This window comes from Cololabis saira, chromosome 4, assembly GCF_033807715.1.
Source record: "Cololabis saira isolate AMF1-May2022 chromosome 4, fColSai1.1, whole genome shotgun sequence".
Classification (NCBI taxonomy): Eukaryota; Metazoa; Chordata; class Actinopteri; order Beloniformes; family Belonidae; genus Cololabis; species Cololabis saira.
In genome coordinates, this window is record NC_084590.1 from 9,228,253 (window position 1) to 9,244,360 (window position 16,108).

The 16,108-nt window shown below is 44.7% G+C and overlaps 2 protein-coding genes across 3 annotated transcripts in view; one reads left to right on the top strand and one right to left on the bottom strand.

Annotated features, from left to right (window-relative positions):
• Positions 1 to 4,885: 4,885 nt before the first annotated feature.
• LOC133442233 (E3 ubiquitin-protein ligase RNF182) lies at positions 4,886 to 7,783 on the bottom strand. The gene has a single exon (XM_061720188.1). It carries the CDS (start codon positions 7,521 to 7,523, stop codon positions 6,687 to 6,689), a length of 837 nt encoding a protein of 278 aa, XP_061576172.1. The 5' UTR covers positions 7,524 to 7,783; the 3' UTR covers positions 4,886 to 6,686.
• Positions 7,784 to 13,582: 5,799 nt separating this feature from the next.
• sgpp2 (sphingosine-1-phosphate phosphatase 2) overlaps positions 13,583 to 16,108 on the top strand; it is a 31,003-nt gene continuing 28,477 nt past the window's right edge. The window contains exons 1-2 of one of the 2 annotated variants that reach the window (XM_061720191.1): positions 13,583 to 13,890; positions 14,827 to 14,988. In XM_061720191.1, the coding sequence (XP_061576175.1) occupies positions 13,597 to 13,890; positions 14,827 to 14,988 (456 nt within the window). In that variant the 5' untranslated portion in view covers positions 13,583 to 13,596. Of the gene's footprint in view, positions 13,891 to 14,823; positions 14,989 to 16,108 lie in introns of both variants that reach the window. The other variant, XM_061720190.1, reaches the window with a different exon arrangement.

The window sequence follows — 16,108 nt, forward strand, 5'->3', positions numbered from 1 at the left end:
GCGTGGATCCCCCACTGACAGCACGGTCCTCCTGCGGCCAGGGGCTGATCCTGACAGGGGTCGCTTTAAAACCAGACCCAGAACCAGAACCACCGTGCACAGCTCAGTCCGCCGCGGTAAAGCCCGTGTCCCGGGACGGCGGCCGCCCTCTCCCCGAGCCCAATTACTCGACAAAAGGAGGAGAGCACGGGTTAAAAGAGGTCGTTTCTCAGTCCCTTTGGCTGGGGTCGCTGCAGCTGGAGCGTGCGGGAACCAGGACGGAGCCGGGGCGACTAGGTGGAGGACATTGTTGTTGTTGTGTGTTGACACCGGCTCGGAGTGAGAGGAAGGGTCAAAAGTAACGGAGCTTCCCCTGGTCCCATCGGCGCTCCCCGCTCTGATTGGTTGATTACGGGGACTACGTCACGCAGCGGGCACGCTGATTGGCTGGGACGGAAAACTTTGGTCCAATCAGAGACGCTGTCACAGTTCCGCTCGGGACAGGACGGCGGCGTGGATTCACGACGACCCTGATCCAAGACGGTCACTGTTCTGCTGCTGAATCCTACTGTTCAAACACAAACCTGTCCAAAAGGCAAATCCGCCTTCAGGTGGAGCAAACTACTCGCTGTGGGGGGAAACTGTTACATCGGATGACTGCAAAAACAACAACTTTTTAGTCATTCAGAGATTTGTATTTTCTCTTAATGCCCGCTTTATCTTGTTCAGGGTCAAGGGGGATTGTTTGGTTAATGTGATAATTTCCAGGTAAGCCACAGAGCTTGGATGTTTTGCATGACTCACAATCACACAACGGCTCACCGATGAGAGAGTTCGATCGATTTAACATAATCATCTTTATTAAATCATATGGTGCAATAAAATATTGACTGAATGAAAACCACGCTACACCATCCTTAAAAACAGGGAAACACATCTTTTTTTATTTATTGTAATTTTTAGTTGTGAAATATTTGCTCATACATGTAATAATATGGACAAAATACTGTATCTGGAACACGTTTAGTAAAATTCAGTACGAAAACGAGTCAAATTTCAAAGTTAGAAGACTATTACCTTAAGTTGTAGTCATTTAAATCTACTAAAGTTTATATAAATAAATTCACTAAAGTATAATTACTGCTACATTTTCTTCATCTCTGCACTTACGACTGTGACACATTACTTTTAAGATAACATATTTGAATGACTTGTCATGTCACTGTTCTCAGGTGCATTAAACCTTTGCATTATTTTGTTTTGACCGGTTTCGGTTGAATTTAGTTTGATCTCGAGCTCTCAGAAAAGGTGCAGAAAGGCCACCTTTATCCTTTACTAAATATGCAGAAGAAAACGCCACGCATCCAATTTCTACCCTGTGCGTAATATCTCCTCCAGAGTTTCACGCATGCCAGTGCGCATGACCTCTAATTTGTTTGCACCCTGCGGTCCCACATATGACACAAATGGTGCAAAAGAGTGCGCACTTCAAGGAATTTATTGTGGTTTTCAGAGCGAGCAGCAGCCAGCCGGAGAACAGTCCGAAGGGGGACGTGCGCCACAGCAGGGTACGACGCCAGGGCAGCCGTAAACCAGTCTAGCTCAGTGCCATGAGGACAAGTGGGCTGTATTTACACTCCACGTTTAATAATCAATATCTCCGACAGTCAGTAAAGACACAAAGGGGCACAACGCCTTGCTTTTATAAAGTTGAGCCGATTTTCTCTTTGTTTTGGGCTCCGTCTCTCGGGTCACAGCATCCTTTAAGTCCACAAGCAGCCACTGACGTTGCAACAACACAAAGCCTCGTCTCCACACTGACAGAGAGCCCCATAATCACCAGCCTGCAGCCTCAAAGGGAACTGCGCAAAAAGGATATGCACTGTAATAAATAGTGGAGATTCCTTTTTGAGAGACATTTGTCATTTGTCAATTAAATATTTAAGAAACTTTTCAAAATGCATAGCATTCAAAAATATACACAATAATAAAACACTCGCCTGTTTGAGTAGAAGTATATTCCTTGACAGGATTTACTCTCCGTGATTATTCCAAAACTCAATCCCATGAAAGCTTTTCTGTGACTGATGCAAAAAAAGGAACCTGTAAAGCCCCCGAGCACCTGATCACCACTTTAACCCCCAGCCCGCTCACCTGTGATATATGACCAACAGAGAGCCCCATGGGGGGGCTTGGGGGGGTCCCGGCCATTCACCTGATGTTTGCAGGAGATATCAGGCAGAGTTAAGTTTCAATCCACATCGACCTCTTTATGGGCTCTGCGCGGAAATGCTCTCCAGATAACGTGTTTGCTGTCACAAACGCATGGAAGCTGACTTTAAAATGCAGCACTAACTCGGCTCTTCCACCTGCTAAAAAGGCTCTCATTAGGCTTATCTTCAGGCCACGGATTATTATCACGCGTGAAATGAACGGATCCTGTAGGTTTTCCATGATAACACAGCTTCAAAGAGGAGGGGATTGGGAGCTTGTTTTCGGGTGATTTGACATTTGTAATGATTTACAAATGCCAGTCTGCTATGCAACACTCACTTAAGCTCCTATTTAATCAGGATAATTATCACCAAACATATGCTGACTGAGGCAAGTCTTATAAATCATTGCGCGCCACCGTTTAGGAGCAGGAGTGTAAATGTGAGGATCCCGGAGATATGACTTCTAAAGGGAGAAGGGTTTGAAGAACGTGACAATTTGGGGGTGATCTTATTGAAACTCGATATGGTAGAAAAAAAAGGACACACATACACACAGAGGGGGCAAATGGAAAACAGAGAGAGGGATACCTCGGCCCTTTCTTTTAAAACGACACTGAATCTCCGTGTCCAATCCATTACCGGGGACGAAATTCAAAGTCAGAAATCTTTCCCGATGAGAAATGAATTAGATACATCATGTGCTCTGTGGGAGGACATTCAAAGTCACATATGAGGGCTTCTCGTTCAATTAATCTATGACAAAATAATTAATTAATCTAGAATATTTGTCAAGGAAAAAGAAAATGAACCCCCTCTATTTAAGCGTGAATGCGTTTTTTCCTATACCTATCAGTTGAAATGACTGGTTTTCTCCCAGTTTAATACACATATAGACTAGCCTGTAGAAATGCTACAAAGCACGAAGGATAAACTCAAACTATATTTAAAATATTCTTATATAATTTTCGATAGAGGATTGTCGTCTTGATATACTATTTGTACACTCCCGTCGCATGCCGAACTTATGAACAAAATTAATGAAACAAGCTCTGTTAATAAGAGTCTTACATTGATGAAACATAAAATAGGAAGGATCAGGATTTTTTTTCCTATTATATTTGGCCTATACCTTTAATTAACATATCGCCTCCTATCTTTATTTGTCATATATACTGCAAATATTGTCAAACTCGTTGCGATGAATAGAACTAATCGCTGAGTTTCCTTTATTTTTTTATCACCATCTTTTAGTATTACAAAAGCTAAGTGTTTTAAAAATAAAGTTAAAACGAATAAGCACCTCTGGTGGCTCTATAGGATGTGCTTTAAATATTTTTATATATTATATATATATTTTATAAGTTTTAAGATATGAAGCTTGAATAGGCAAGTAATTTGAACACAAAACCAACACACACACACACACACACACACACACACACACACACACACACACATATATATACATATATATATATATATATATATATATATATATATATATATATATATATATATATATATATATATATATATATATATATATATATATACATATATATATATATACCGTTCTAAAGGACAGGTCCGGATCTTTGTTGGAAAACCTGTCGTGTTTGTTGAGTAATACTTCAAGCTTTACCCACAGGGATTTAGAGCAGAGGAGTCAGTAGGTAACCTTATATTCTTTAGATAGTAAGCTAACTTTGTTATTGCATTAATGTGTTTTTCCAGTGCGTGTGTGAATTTCACAGCTTTTTTTTCCCCACAATACTTGGAAAAGTCACGGCAGGAAATTTGAGGATGATCAAACTGGTGATGAAAATGAAGTCCAGTCTCACACCTGCCTAAATAGCCGGTCTGACGCATTAAAAGTCACTCTACCATCCTCCTCACAAACAGGTTTCTGATCTTGTTTGTTGCACAAATGTATAACCATATGTGCCCCAAGCACCTTTCCTGCTGTCTGTATGAAGAAGTAAAGCTGGGCCAAGACACAGCAGCCCTGATTGTCAGGAAGCAGAGACTGCTTGACATGGTGCTCTGATTATGAAGGGGAGGAACTTTTTTTTTTTTTTTTTTTTGGTGTGTGTGGGGGGGGGGGGCTATTAATTTTATGGGTCATGTTGGACACGGAACTTTTTGGTTAAGACATGATGTGCGGTATGCGTGAGCTGAACCGGAACCAGCAATAGGCTGGTGAGCAGCCAGCATTGGCTTTTATCTCCTCTGCTTTTTCTTCAGGAAGGAAACTTTTCATGCTGAATAGCGTCATTCATATCAGCTACAAGGGAACCTTGTGTGAACAGGTAGTCTGTGACAAATCGCAGCCTGTGATATTAACGGCACATCAACATCCAGCTCACATCGAAAAATGTATTTACTTTTAATCAGACATAAGCCACCAGAAGTTTACTCAATCAGACCTACATGAGAAGCGCAACAGCGCTGACGCTGAATTGGTATTTCCTTTTTTTTTAATGCCTGTAGCATCATTTCCATCCAGTAGGGGGCGTGTTTGATGCACAGCAGGGGACTAATGCGTCATGTAGGATTATAATCAGCCTACTATGAGCCATTATGTAAGACAGAACACGCTAAAATATCAGCCTTAGCAGCACGACAGTCCCACAGCTGATGTTCTCCTCCATGTGAGAAATATCATGAGTGCAAATCGGTATTCATGTTTCCTTTATTACTGAAATGTGTTTATTGATGTAAAACAGCACATAAAGAAAAAAATCTCTGTGCAAATACATTTGGTACTCAAACAACAACCACAAATTCTCATAAAAACCAACAATATTTTCTAGGTTCTCTGAAATAAATACAATATGCTGACACTGGTCAAAGGTTTACCCCATTATTTGTGTCAAATAAGAGGGTGAAAGTGCACTATATCGAAGCTGGGAAAAAGGTTGAACGGGATGATTGAAGTAATTATTCCAATGTCAGTTGGAGATAAATAACATAATAATGAAGTCTTCCCATTCCATCCTTCAGTTCAGGGTATTCTCACTACATTACATTGTCTGATGCTGATTTCACTGAAATATTGTCATATCATATCATAAGGACCAAAAATCCATCTCAAGAGTGCAAATTCTTAAAAAGTGAATACTTTTAGTTTAGGAAAGCTCAACATCTGGAAGCGGTTAGTAGAGGAAATGAGATAAGAGTCTGTCACCACCCACTCTCTGCTGTGTTAAATGTTTCTGCCTAATAAAAGCCACACAGGTCACAGGGCACTTAAGTTTTCAAAGGTAATTGTGACTGCCACTGAACTCGGACGGACCACAGCGGGACCAAATGCATCCTCCTGGAGCTTGTTCAAGGTGACTAATTGGATTCTCAATATGGCTTCGGAGGGAAAAAAGGGTCCACTTGGAGCTGGAATTGGATACAAATAATTACCATCATTCTCTTTCATTCCAGTGCCTGATACAATGACTTGACATCTTTTCTTGGGGATAAAGAAATGTGCTAACCATCATGAACCCTGTTTTGAACTTTTGACGCATAAATAAATGACAGGAGTGGAGGGAGGTCACTCCAGGTTGGATGTGGCAGGGGTCCCATCTATGATTTGGATTGTGGCTGCAGTGGAATTTTTCTTCAGTGGAAAATGAGGAGAGGCACATGAGTCAGGGGGCACAGTGTCCCTTCTGTTTGGAAGAAAAAAAAAACCAACAAACTTTCAGTAGCCAAACATGCACAAAAGCAGAAAGGAAAAAAAAAACACAGGTCCAAAATCCCAAGCCATTCTTTTGTCTAAGTGACACATTCAAGGTGACAGTGGAAGCAGTGCCATCCTGCAAGATAACGTTAAAGCACGAGGTCCATAGGAAAGGCTGATCACACCAGGTCTCGGTTCTGGTGAACTATTTACACGTCTGGGTTGTGGATACAGTTTATTGGCGATGGAATGAGATTAAAGGCTCAGCACATAAATATACAGAGTAAACCACCATAAATCCCATCACCTAAAAACTCAGAAGTGAACATTACACTAGTGCTTTGTTAAGATGTGTGTGAATCATCCTGGGCATTTATCATACAGAGTGGCATAGTGGGAAATGCATCATATATAGCAGGATAAAGTGGAGGGGGGGGGGGCGGGGGCTCAAAGCCTGGACTAAGCACTTCACATTCAGTCATCAAACCATATCCAACCTAGACCAAGAGCAAAGGGTCTGTGAGTTCAAGATACCCAGTGCTTCAATTTAAGTGCATAACTTTAGGAAGTGATTATCAAGGATCATGTCGGCCTATTGCTCCATACAACATGAAGGCCTTTGGGTGTTTGCTATTCTGATAAAAGGCTATTTTGGGTAAGATTTGTCCCTTAAAAAAAGCTAAAGGGAGCAGGATTCCTCAGGTGCCAGGAGGCTACTACTATGTACATGATGATCTCCAGCAGGAGTCCCAGGCAGCAGCATCAGCATCAGCATCAGCAGCATCAGCATCAGCATCAGCATCAGCATCAGCCCGTCACGCGTTCCTGCGGGAGCTGCCGGTGGCGGACGCGCGGCCGGTCTCGTGGTCCGGTCTGTATTTGAGCCAGCAGATGAGCCACGTGACCACCACGGAGAACATGGCCAGGATGCTGGCCACCGACAGGCAGATGGGTCCCGCGGGCGAGGGGGGGATGCTGTGGCTGTGCACGAAGATCAGGCCCATGAACAGCAGCACCAGCATGGACAGGAAGGAGAAGATGACGCACACGCAGCCGGTGGTCAGCGCCACCCGCTTGCAGCTCTGGCAGCTGTCGTGGCGCACCGAGTCCTGGGAGAGGGTGGTGGCCGTGGACACGGTGGACACGGTGCTGGACGGCGTGGCCGTTGCCGTGGCCGTGGCCTGGCTGCTGGAGCCGGCGGCCGAGGACGCGTGATGATGCGCCTCCTCCCGCCGGAGCGCCACCAGCGCCGGGTGCAGCGGCGGCGGCTGCGGCGGCAGCGCGTCCTGCGGGAGCGGGTCCGAGTCGATGTAGAGAGGGAAGTCCTCCGTCACCTTGGTGTTGTTGGGCAGGTTCTGCACGCGGTAGTCCGGCACCGGGGTGCGGTGGCGGCACACGGGGCAGCTGACGCGCCACGGCCGCTCCTCCCGGAGGTGCAGCGTGTGCAGGCACTCCTCGCAGAACGTGTGCAGGCACTCCAGGATCTTGGGCGCCCGCCGGCCAAGGTCGAAGTAGTTGTAGCAGATCTTGCACTCGTACTCCTCGTAGGGGAACGGCGGTGGTGGTGGTGGTGGTGGCGGCGGCGGGGGGGCAGGAGGCCCTCCACCGGGGGGGTCCGAGTCTACCTCTGCCATCATGGCATCTTTCGCCATTCACATTCTCCGGTGAGCACAAAGGGAGCTGGCGGACAGATGCTGATGACGGTGCACGTCTCTCCTCCTCCTCCTCCCACCCGCTCATTCAGACGCCATCCCTCCCCGCAGACGGCGTGGATGCGCTGCTGGAATAATCCGCGCAGCAGCAGCGTCCCTTTCCCCCGGACCCGGGGATTAAAACAGCGCCCACGTCCAACGCACGGCGCAGGGGACGGATGATGTGGATGATGTAATGGTGGTGGTTCCGCCTGGAGAGCCGGGCATCCCACACACACACGCACACGCACACACACACACACGCACGCACACACACACACACACACACACACACACACACACACACACACACACACACACACACACACACACACACACACACACACACACACACACACACACACACTCACTGGCACCCGCCGCGGAGGAGACTGAGTGCTCTGGGTGTGCAGGAGGCGCGTGCTCGAGCCCAGCTACGTAACACTGTCGTGCACGAGGATGCGCTCATTCGGTCAGCTGGGGAGCGTCGAGTCACTGTTTCCTGCAACAGCATTAAGCATCTCCGCGTCTCCCTCCTCAGCAGCACCCATCACAGCTCCCGCTGACGTCACCGGCTCTAGTAGGAGATGGGAGACGCCAGGGTTTGAAAAGTGCGTCCCTGATACAGACGCACACGCTGACCCGGTTCTATTTCTAGCCCCTAAAATGAGTGAGAGGACTGTCCGTTTGAATGAGACTGAGCTGAGCTGCACCTGTTGTACATCAAATTAAAGGCATGTTGAAAATAACAACAATAAAGCATCTCAAGCCTGTTCAGTAAAGGCCTTTAAAGTAATCGCAAATGGTTCCAGACTTTCATCCCACAGCCTGAATCTTGACAGCTTTCTTAAACCGAACATTTTTGTGATTATAATTGTTCTAATCACATTTGAGCACACGCAAAATGTTACTTTACACTTCAGAAAGCTGTCAGTCCTGAAGCCTTCCTCAATATGTATATGGAAAGCGGATTTATTTTGCTAAACAGCTGTGTCGATGTCCAAACGTGCCTGCAATTCAGATTACTGCGATATAAATAGGTCCTTTTTGATTATAAGTCACTTTACCTACTACTACTATTGTCATTTAGCAGATGTTTTTATCCAAAGCAAATTACATCTGAGAGAACAACACAAGCAAGAAATCACATGAGGGTCCAGCTGGATCAGTGCTGGTCAGACTGCTGTGAGTCCAGTTGGCCGCAGGTGCTGCCAGGCAAGTGCTAGAAATGTTTTGTTCCCTTCCCACCAACCCAACAGTCCCTTTATACAATAATAAAGTTACGTCTAAGAAGACACCATCATGCGATCATCTAGACATAAGTGCCTGCAGCTTAGTCAGTGCTGAGTCCTGCAAAGAGCTGGATAACTAATTCTAATGAGCATAGAAGTTTACTAGATGCAGAAGTGCTCCTTAAAAAGCTGAGTCTTTAGCTTGCTCTTAAAAGTAGGTACAGGTATCTCTGTATGAAGGAGTGAAGGTAGAGGGAGTGTAGCTCTAGATGAAGGAGTGAAGGTAGAGGGAGTGTAGCTCTAGATGAAGGAGTGAAGGTAGAGGGAGTGTAGCTCTGGATGAAGGAGTGAAGGTAGAGGGAGTGTAGCTCTGGATGAAGGAGTGAAGGTAGAGGGAGTGTAGCGCTATCTCTGGATGAAGGAGTGAAAGTAGAGGGAGTGTAGCTCTGGATGAGGGAGTGAAGGTAGAGGGAGAGTAGCTCTGGATGAAGGAGTGAAGGTAGAGGGAGTGTAGCTCTGGATGAAGGAGTGAAGGTAGAGGGAGAGTAGCTCTGGATGAAGGAGTGAAGGTAGAGGGAGAGTAGCTCTGGATGAGGGAGTGAAGGTAGAGGGAGTAGCTCTGGATGAAGGAGTGAAGGTAGAGGGAGAGTAGCTCTGGATGAAGGAGTGAAGGTAGAGGGAGTGTAGCGCTGGATGAAGGAGTGAAGGTAGAGGGAGTGTAGCTCTGGATGAAGGAGTGAAGGTAGAGGGAGAATAGCTCTAGATGAAGCAGTGAAGGCAGAGGGAGTGTAGCTCTATCTCTGGATGAAGGAGTGAAGGTAGAGGGAGTGTAGCTCTGGATGAAGCAGTGAAGGTAGAGGGAGAGTAGCTCTGGATGAAGGAGTGAAGGTAGAGGGAGAGTAGCTCTGGATGAAGGAGTGAAGGTAGAGGGAGTGTAGCTCTGGATGAAGGAGTGAAGGTAGAGGGAGAGTAGCTCTAGATGAAGGAGTGAAGGTAGAGGAAGTGTAGCTCTGGATGAAGGAGTGAAGGTAGAGGGAGTGTAGCTCTGGATGAAGGAGTGAAGGTAGAGGGAGTGTAGCTCTGGATGAAGGAGTGAAGGTAGAGGGAGAATAGCTCTAGATGAAGCAGTGAAGGCAGAGGGAGTGTAGCTCTATCTCTGGATGAAGGAGTGAAGGTAGAGGGAGTGTAGCTCTGGATGAAGGAGTGAAGGTAGAAGGAGTGTAGCTCTGGATGAAGCAGTGAAGGTAGAGGGAGAGTAGCTCTGGATGAAGGAGTGAAGGTAGAGGGAGTGTAGCTCTGGATGAAGGAGTGAAGGTAGAGGGAGAGTAGCTCTGGATGAAGGAGTGATGGTAGAGGGAGAGTAGCTCTGGATGAAGGAGTGAAGGTAAAGGGAGTGTAGCTCTGGATGAAGGAGTGAAGGTAGAGGGAATTTAGCTCTGGATGAAGGAGTGAAGGTAAAGGGAGTGTAGCTCTGGATGAAGGAGTGAAGGTAGAGGGAGTGTAGCTCTATCTCTGGATGAAGGAGTGAAGGTAGAGGGAGTGTAGCTCTGGATGAAGGAGTGAAGGTAGAAGGAGTGTAGCTCTGGATGAAGCAGTGAAGGTAGAGGGAGAGTAGCTCTGGATGAAGGAGTGAAGGTAGAGGGAGTGTAGCTCTGGATGAAGGAGTGAAGGTAGAGGGAGAGTAGCTCTGGATGAAGGAGTGATGGTAGAGGGAGAGTAGCTCTGGATGAAGGAGTGAAGGTAAAGGGAGTGTAGCTCTGGATGAAGGAGTGAAGGTAGAGGGAATTTAGCTCTGGATGAAGGAGTGAAGGTAAAGGGAGTGTAGCTCTGGATGAAGGAGTGAAGGTAGAGGGAGTGTAGCTCTGGATGAAGCAGTGAAGATAGGGGGGTGTAGCTCTGGATGAACGAGTGAAGGTAGAGGGAGTGTAGCTCTGGATGAGGGAGTGAAGGTAGAGGGAGTATAGCTCTGGATGAAGGAGTGAAGGTAGAGGGAGTGTAGCTCTGGATGAGGGAGTGAAGGTAGAGGGAGTATAGCTCTGGATGAAGGAGTGAAGGTAGAGGGAGTGTAGCTCTATCTCTGGATGAAGGAGTGAAGGTAGATGGAGTGTAGCTCTATCTCTGGATGAAGGAGTGAAGCTAGAGGGAGTGTAGCTCTATCTCTGGATGAAAGAGTGAAGGTAGAGGGAGTGTAGCTCTATCTCTGGATGAAAGAGTGAAGGTAGAGGGAGTTTAGCTCTGGATGAAGGAGTGAAGGTAGAGGGAGAGCTCTGGATGAAGCAGTGAAGGTAGGCAGGAATTATTATTATCCGTTTGGGTAAGTGTTTGGTAGCCAGAAGCAGAGCTTTGAACTTGATGCTGCAACTGGAAGCCAGTGCAGAGAGATTAGCAGCAGAGTGACATGAGCTCTCTTGGGTTGGTTGAAAACCAGTATTGTTGCTGCATTCTGGGTCATCTGCAGAGGTGTAATTGAGCACACAGGGAGGCCTGCAGGTTAAAGTTCCTTGCTGATATGACAAGTACTGCACTGAGTCTTATGTTAGCCCACACCCCACCCCACTACACCACACAACACCGCGCCGCACCAAAAATAAATGCTGAACTACATGTTTGACGAAATATTCCAGCAAAGCACAAATACAGAGGGGAATAAAATAAATATTGTATTATTTGAAACAGTAAAATAAACCCCCCATATAATCCAAATTGCAACAACACTTAGACAACATGTCCAACTACTTTGTTTGCCCATTTTAACATCATCAAGTCTTTGTGACCAAGCTTTTATTAACTTCATCTAGATGTTGGATTTTATGTTTGTGCATCCTTCTTTGCGAAAACAAAGTTCAGGTTCCTTTGAATTCCAAGAGAATGGCTGGTGTACAGCTCTACGCCTGGGCCATTCCAAAACTTTGGTTATCCTTTTCTGACGTCAGAAGAGTTGAGTTTGATATGTATTTTAGGTCATTGTCAGGTTGGAATGACAATGACTTCGACGTTTTCAGATTTTTGATAACAGATAGAAGGTTTGCACCAAAATATGTCGATATTTGCAGTAATTTATTCTTCCATCTATCTTAAAAGTGCCCCAGGCAAAGGAGAAGCAGCCCCAAAGCATAATGCTACCACCACCATGCTTCACTGGTGGTTTGGGGGTCCTTGAATGAGCTTTACTGCTTTATGGGGGGCTGAGGTATGACTCCCTCCTCCATCTCAAATAAATAAATACATAAATACATAAATAAATAAATAAATAAATAAATAAATAAATAAATAAATAAATAAATAAATAAATAAATAAATAAATAAATAAATAAAACATTTCAGTTATGGGGAAAGCTGGGGATTAGATTTTTGATTTTATTTCGAACATGCATAATAATAAAAGAGTACAAAAAAGTTATATATATATATATATATATATATATATATATATATATATATATATATATATATATATATATGTATATATGTATATATATATATATATATATACATATATATATATATATATATATATATATATATATATATATATATATATATATATATATGTATATATATATATATATATATATATATATATATATATATATATGTATATATATATATATATATATATATATATATATATATATATATATATATATATATATATATATATATATGTATATATATATATATATATATGTGTGTGTGTGTGTACAGCACTTGGGCAGACCCACGGATCCACCAACATGCTTGAAACGGAGTAGGAATGAAGTAAACACTTATCGAGTCCTACCACTTAATCTTACATACATTCTTACATATAATAAGACGAGTTTCAATAAGCTTAATATCAGGGTTTGACACTTCCCCCCAGTTTTTGAGTTTCAGTTCTGTCCCTCCTGTTTCCCATCTGCCCTGATTGTCTGCACCTGTGTCTCGTTACCCCCTTGTGTATATTGTCTTTCCCTTGCTCCTTGTCGGTCCGTACTGTTTGCTCCCTCTGTGTTTTTCCTGAGCCCAGTTTTGATCCCTGTGTAAAGCTTTAGTTTTTTGTATCCTGCCAAGCAGCGCCTTTTGTTACTTTGAAATAAATCCTGCTTTTTTTGCCAACTGCGTTTGGGTTCTCAACAAACCGCACCCTGACACTTACTTACAAAACACCCATACCCACTTTAATAACTGTTCAATACAGTGATATAATACTCAATTATATGTATATATAATATAGTCAAAATCAAAACAAATCAAGGAAAACAAAAGAAAACAAAACAAACGCCAAGTAGCCTATAGTTGTGCTACTATGTATGTATGTACTAAAAGAAGTAATTATAATGCATAGTAGCCTATTACATTATCATTACTTTACTATAATACTACAATATAATAGAGAACAATAGACAGCAATGGTATAACAATATACTTGAATGACTGTATAAGAGTAGATACGCTATACATACACTATATATCGACATGTCTACATGCAACTATAAATCAATATAGTAGGATGCTGGGAACTTCCATCCTGCACGCCACATCTTTCTTTTTTTTTTATGCATTAACACACTTATAAAAGGAACACAATCAAACTAAAAAGAAAAAAAAATGAAGGCCCTAAAAAGTCATTGTCATGTTCATGGTTTGTGAACAGGAGGCTTCTTTAATGGACAGACCTCTGCGTGCAATCCATTTCTTTCCCCTTTAAAAGAGTTTCTGACTGCCGCCGGCCCCTCCCAGTGTAAAGGTCAGCCGCCCAGCCCTGCTGGTGCGGCCCCGCCCCGGCGGGCTCACCTGTGACGCACCGCAGGCGCACCTGGATGCGCCCTGCCCGGCCAGATCGTTATCCCCGACCTGCTGCTCCCCGACGCACCGATCCTCCCGTCTCCGTGCGTCGTGCCGCCGACATGTCGGAGCTCCGGGCTTACCTGGCCCACCTGGGCGACCCGGAGCTGGTGGCCCGCTTCCAGAGGCGCTGCGGTCTCTTCCCGGCCAGCAGTCCGGGCGGGACGCAGGTGAACGGCGAGAAACCACGTGATCACCTACAGGAGAGATGGAACCGCCAGGACCGCAACTCCAACTACACACACCGGGAGAATGGATGTGCTGGTGCTGTAAGTAGCTTTAGAGGGTAAAACTATGGGGATCAAACTGATTATCAAAGAGGAAACAAGAATCAAAATATGGAGAGAAAGTTTGCAGTTGCTTCCAACAACGTATTAGTTCAAATACACTTTTTTTATATGTATTTTCTTTACACCTCGGCCTTGTTGTAGAACATAAACCCTGACTGCCTAGAGGCTCATCCAGGGATTTAATGGCACACTTAAACAAAGCTTTTCATTTATTTAAATTGTGCAAACCATATTGACTGGCTTTTCTTGTTTGTCTGGGTGGATCTGTCAGCCACCTGATCCTCATCTGCACATGTGTGTGGGCTGTGAAACTTTTTTTCTCTCACTATTTTATTGTTTTGTACTGAAGAGAGCAGTGCAGTTTGATTGTAGCACAGAACTTCAGTATTTATCGATAATGTAACCATAGCACTACTTAAAAATATGAATTTGTTTATTCACCTTTTCAGCTCCATCAGATGAGGCTTAGAATAAAAATCAGTGATGCTAAAGTTAACATCAGCATAGTGTGGAAACCAAAAAACTACAGTATAACAGTCCGAATTGAAAATAGTGGGGTCTGAATGAAGTTAGTACTTGGGAGGAAAGTGACAGTTTTTACAAGCTCAACCTACGTCAGAGATGCCAGAGCATGCATAAACTCATGTTTCATTGTTTTTATGACATTATTACTAATTTATTACCATGTCACTTCAAGAAATTGCTAAACTGAGTTCATTTTTTAGTTGTTGTAATAAATCATGTGGATTTTAAATTGCTTTCAAATTTCATGTGTTGATGATAAAATAAGCCACAAAAAAAAAAAAGCAAAGGGTGTGACTGCGAGTTTGAATGGGAGTTCAGATTGGATCTGGTTCCAGTCCAGGGCCACCAGCTCTCATCACGTTGTGTGTTCATCTGTGCTCTCTGCAGCAGGGCTGCAGCAAGCCTCAGTACGAGGTGAGGAACCGGCTGCTGCACTTCCTCTTCCTGTTGTCAGCTGGTCTTGGTCACGAAACCTTTTACATCACCTGCCTGCCCTGCATACACTGGAGTCTGGACCCTTTCCTCTGCCGCCGCCTCGTCAACATGTGGACGGTACGTCTCGGAGAAAGTTGCCCTTAGTTTTCCCAAATGTAAATCTTCAGTCTCATATCCATCCCCTTCACAATGCCACCTCTCTTCCACCAGTCCTCCTTCCAGTCTCCTTCCTTTCACCTTTCAACCTCCTTTCATCCCTCTGCCCCCTCCAGTGACCTGCCTTTGACACCAACAGGTCCATATATCCCTATGCCTATGGGGGACACAAGGGCCAGCCGGACTGGGGATGGGAGCGGGGCCCCTGACATATAAGAGGCCACATACGAGGACATTTCATTGCTAAAGGACTGCTTGGATCCCTCCTTCAGAGATCCAAGCAGGCTTGAGCAGACATCAGACAGATTCCAGTCCACTGTGAGCAAAGGCCCTTAAAACATGTCAAACATGATCCCGCAAGGAGCCTGTATGACACTATTGAGGACAGATAGAAGCCGTGTAGCCTCACTTCCGCCGTGTATGTGATGGACACTGTGTTTTTGTGCCCTTTGTGTCCCTGCCACAAGCGCTTGGTGGCTGCCCTGTGTCTGAACCTCTCGTTTGTCCCCCCAGGGGAAGCGATACCATTCTTCAGGAATCCTGCCTGTATCGTGGCCCCGTGTGAACTCCTTTCAAACGCACACATAAACTCCAACACACACTCATACTTGCACTCACTATGTTTCCTGCTAAACTCGCTCATTGCCCTCCCTCTGGTTAGACATTACCAGCTTTACTCTGTGTTTTCCTCTCCCCCTCTCTGCCAGCAGTGTTTTATTGGCCCCATCAGCGCCGGAGCTTTCTCTCCGGGCTGACCATTTGGTCTGCAAGCCCTCAGGGTGTTGCCCTGCACCTCCAACGTCTCGCGGCACACTGCATTGTGCTGTGTGTGTCTCCCTGTTCTCTCTGACACACAAACACTATATATGAATCCTTTGAATAGAATCTGATCTAAATTACAATAACAGACAAACACAATTATAATTTCTCATGCTTTTACTGAAGATTCCCAACATTGTCAGAACTAGAGGTTTAATTGGCATGCTGGATCTGTTGCTACCTTCATTCAACCCCTATACAAACGGAGCAAGAGTTTGGTCCATGTTGCTGGTGTTAAGGATTCTGTCGTGGCTGTTCTTTA

Coding starts and splice junctions, on each gene's coding strand:
- LOC133442233 (XM_061720188.1), bottom strand. CDS start 7,523: ATGGCGAAAGATGCCATGATGGCAGAGGTAGACTCGGACCCCCCCGGT.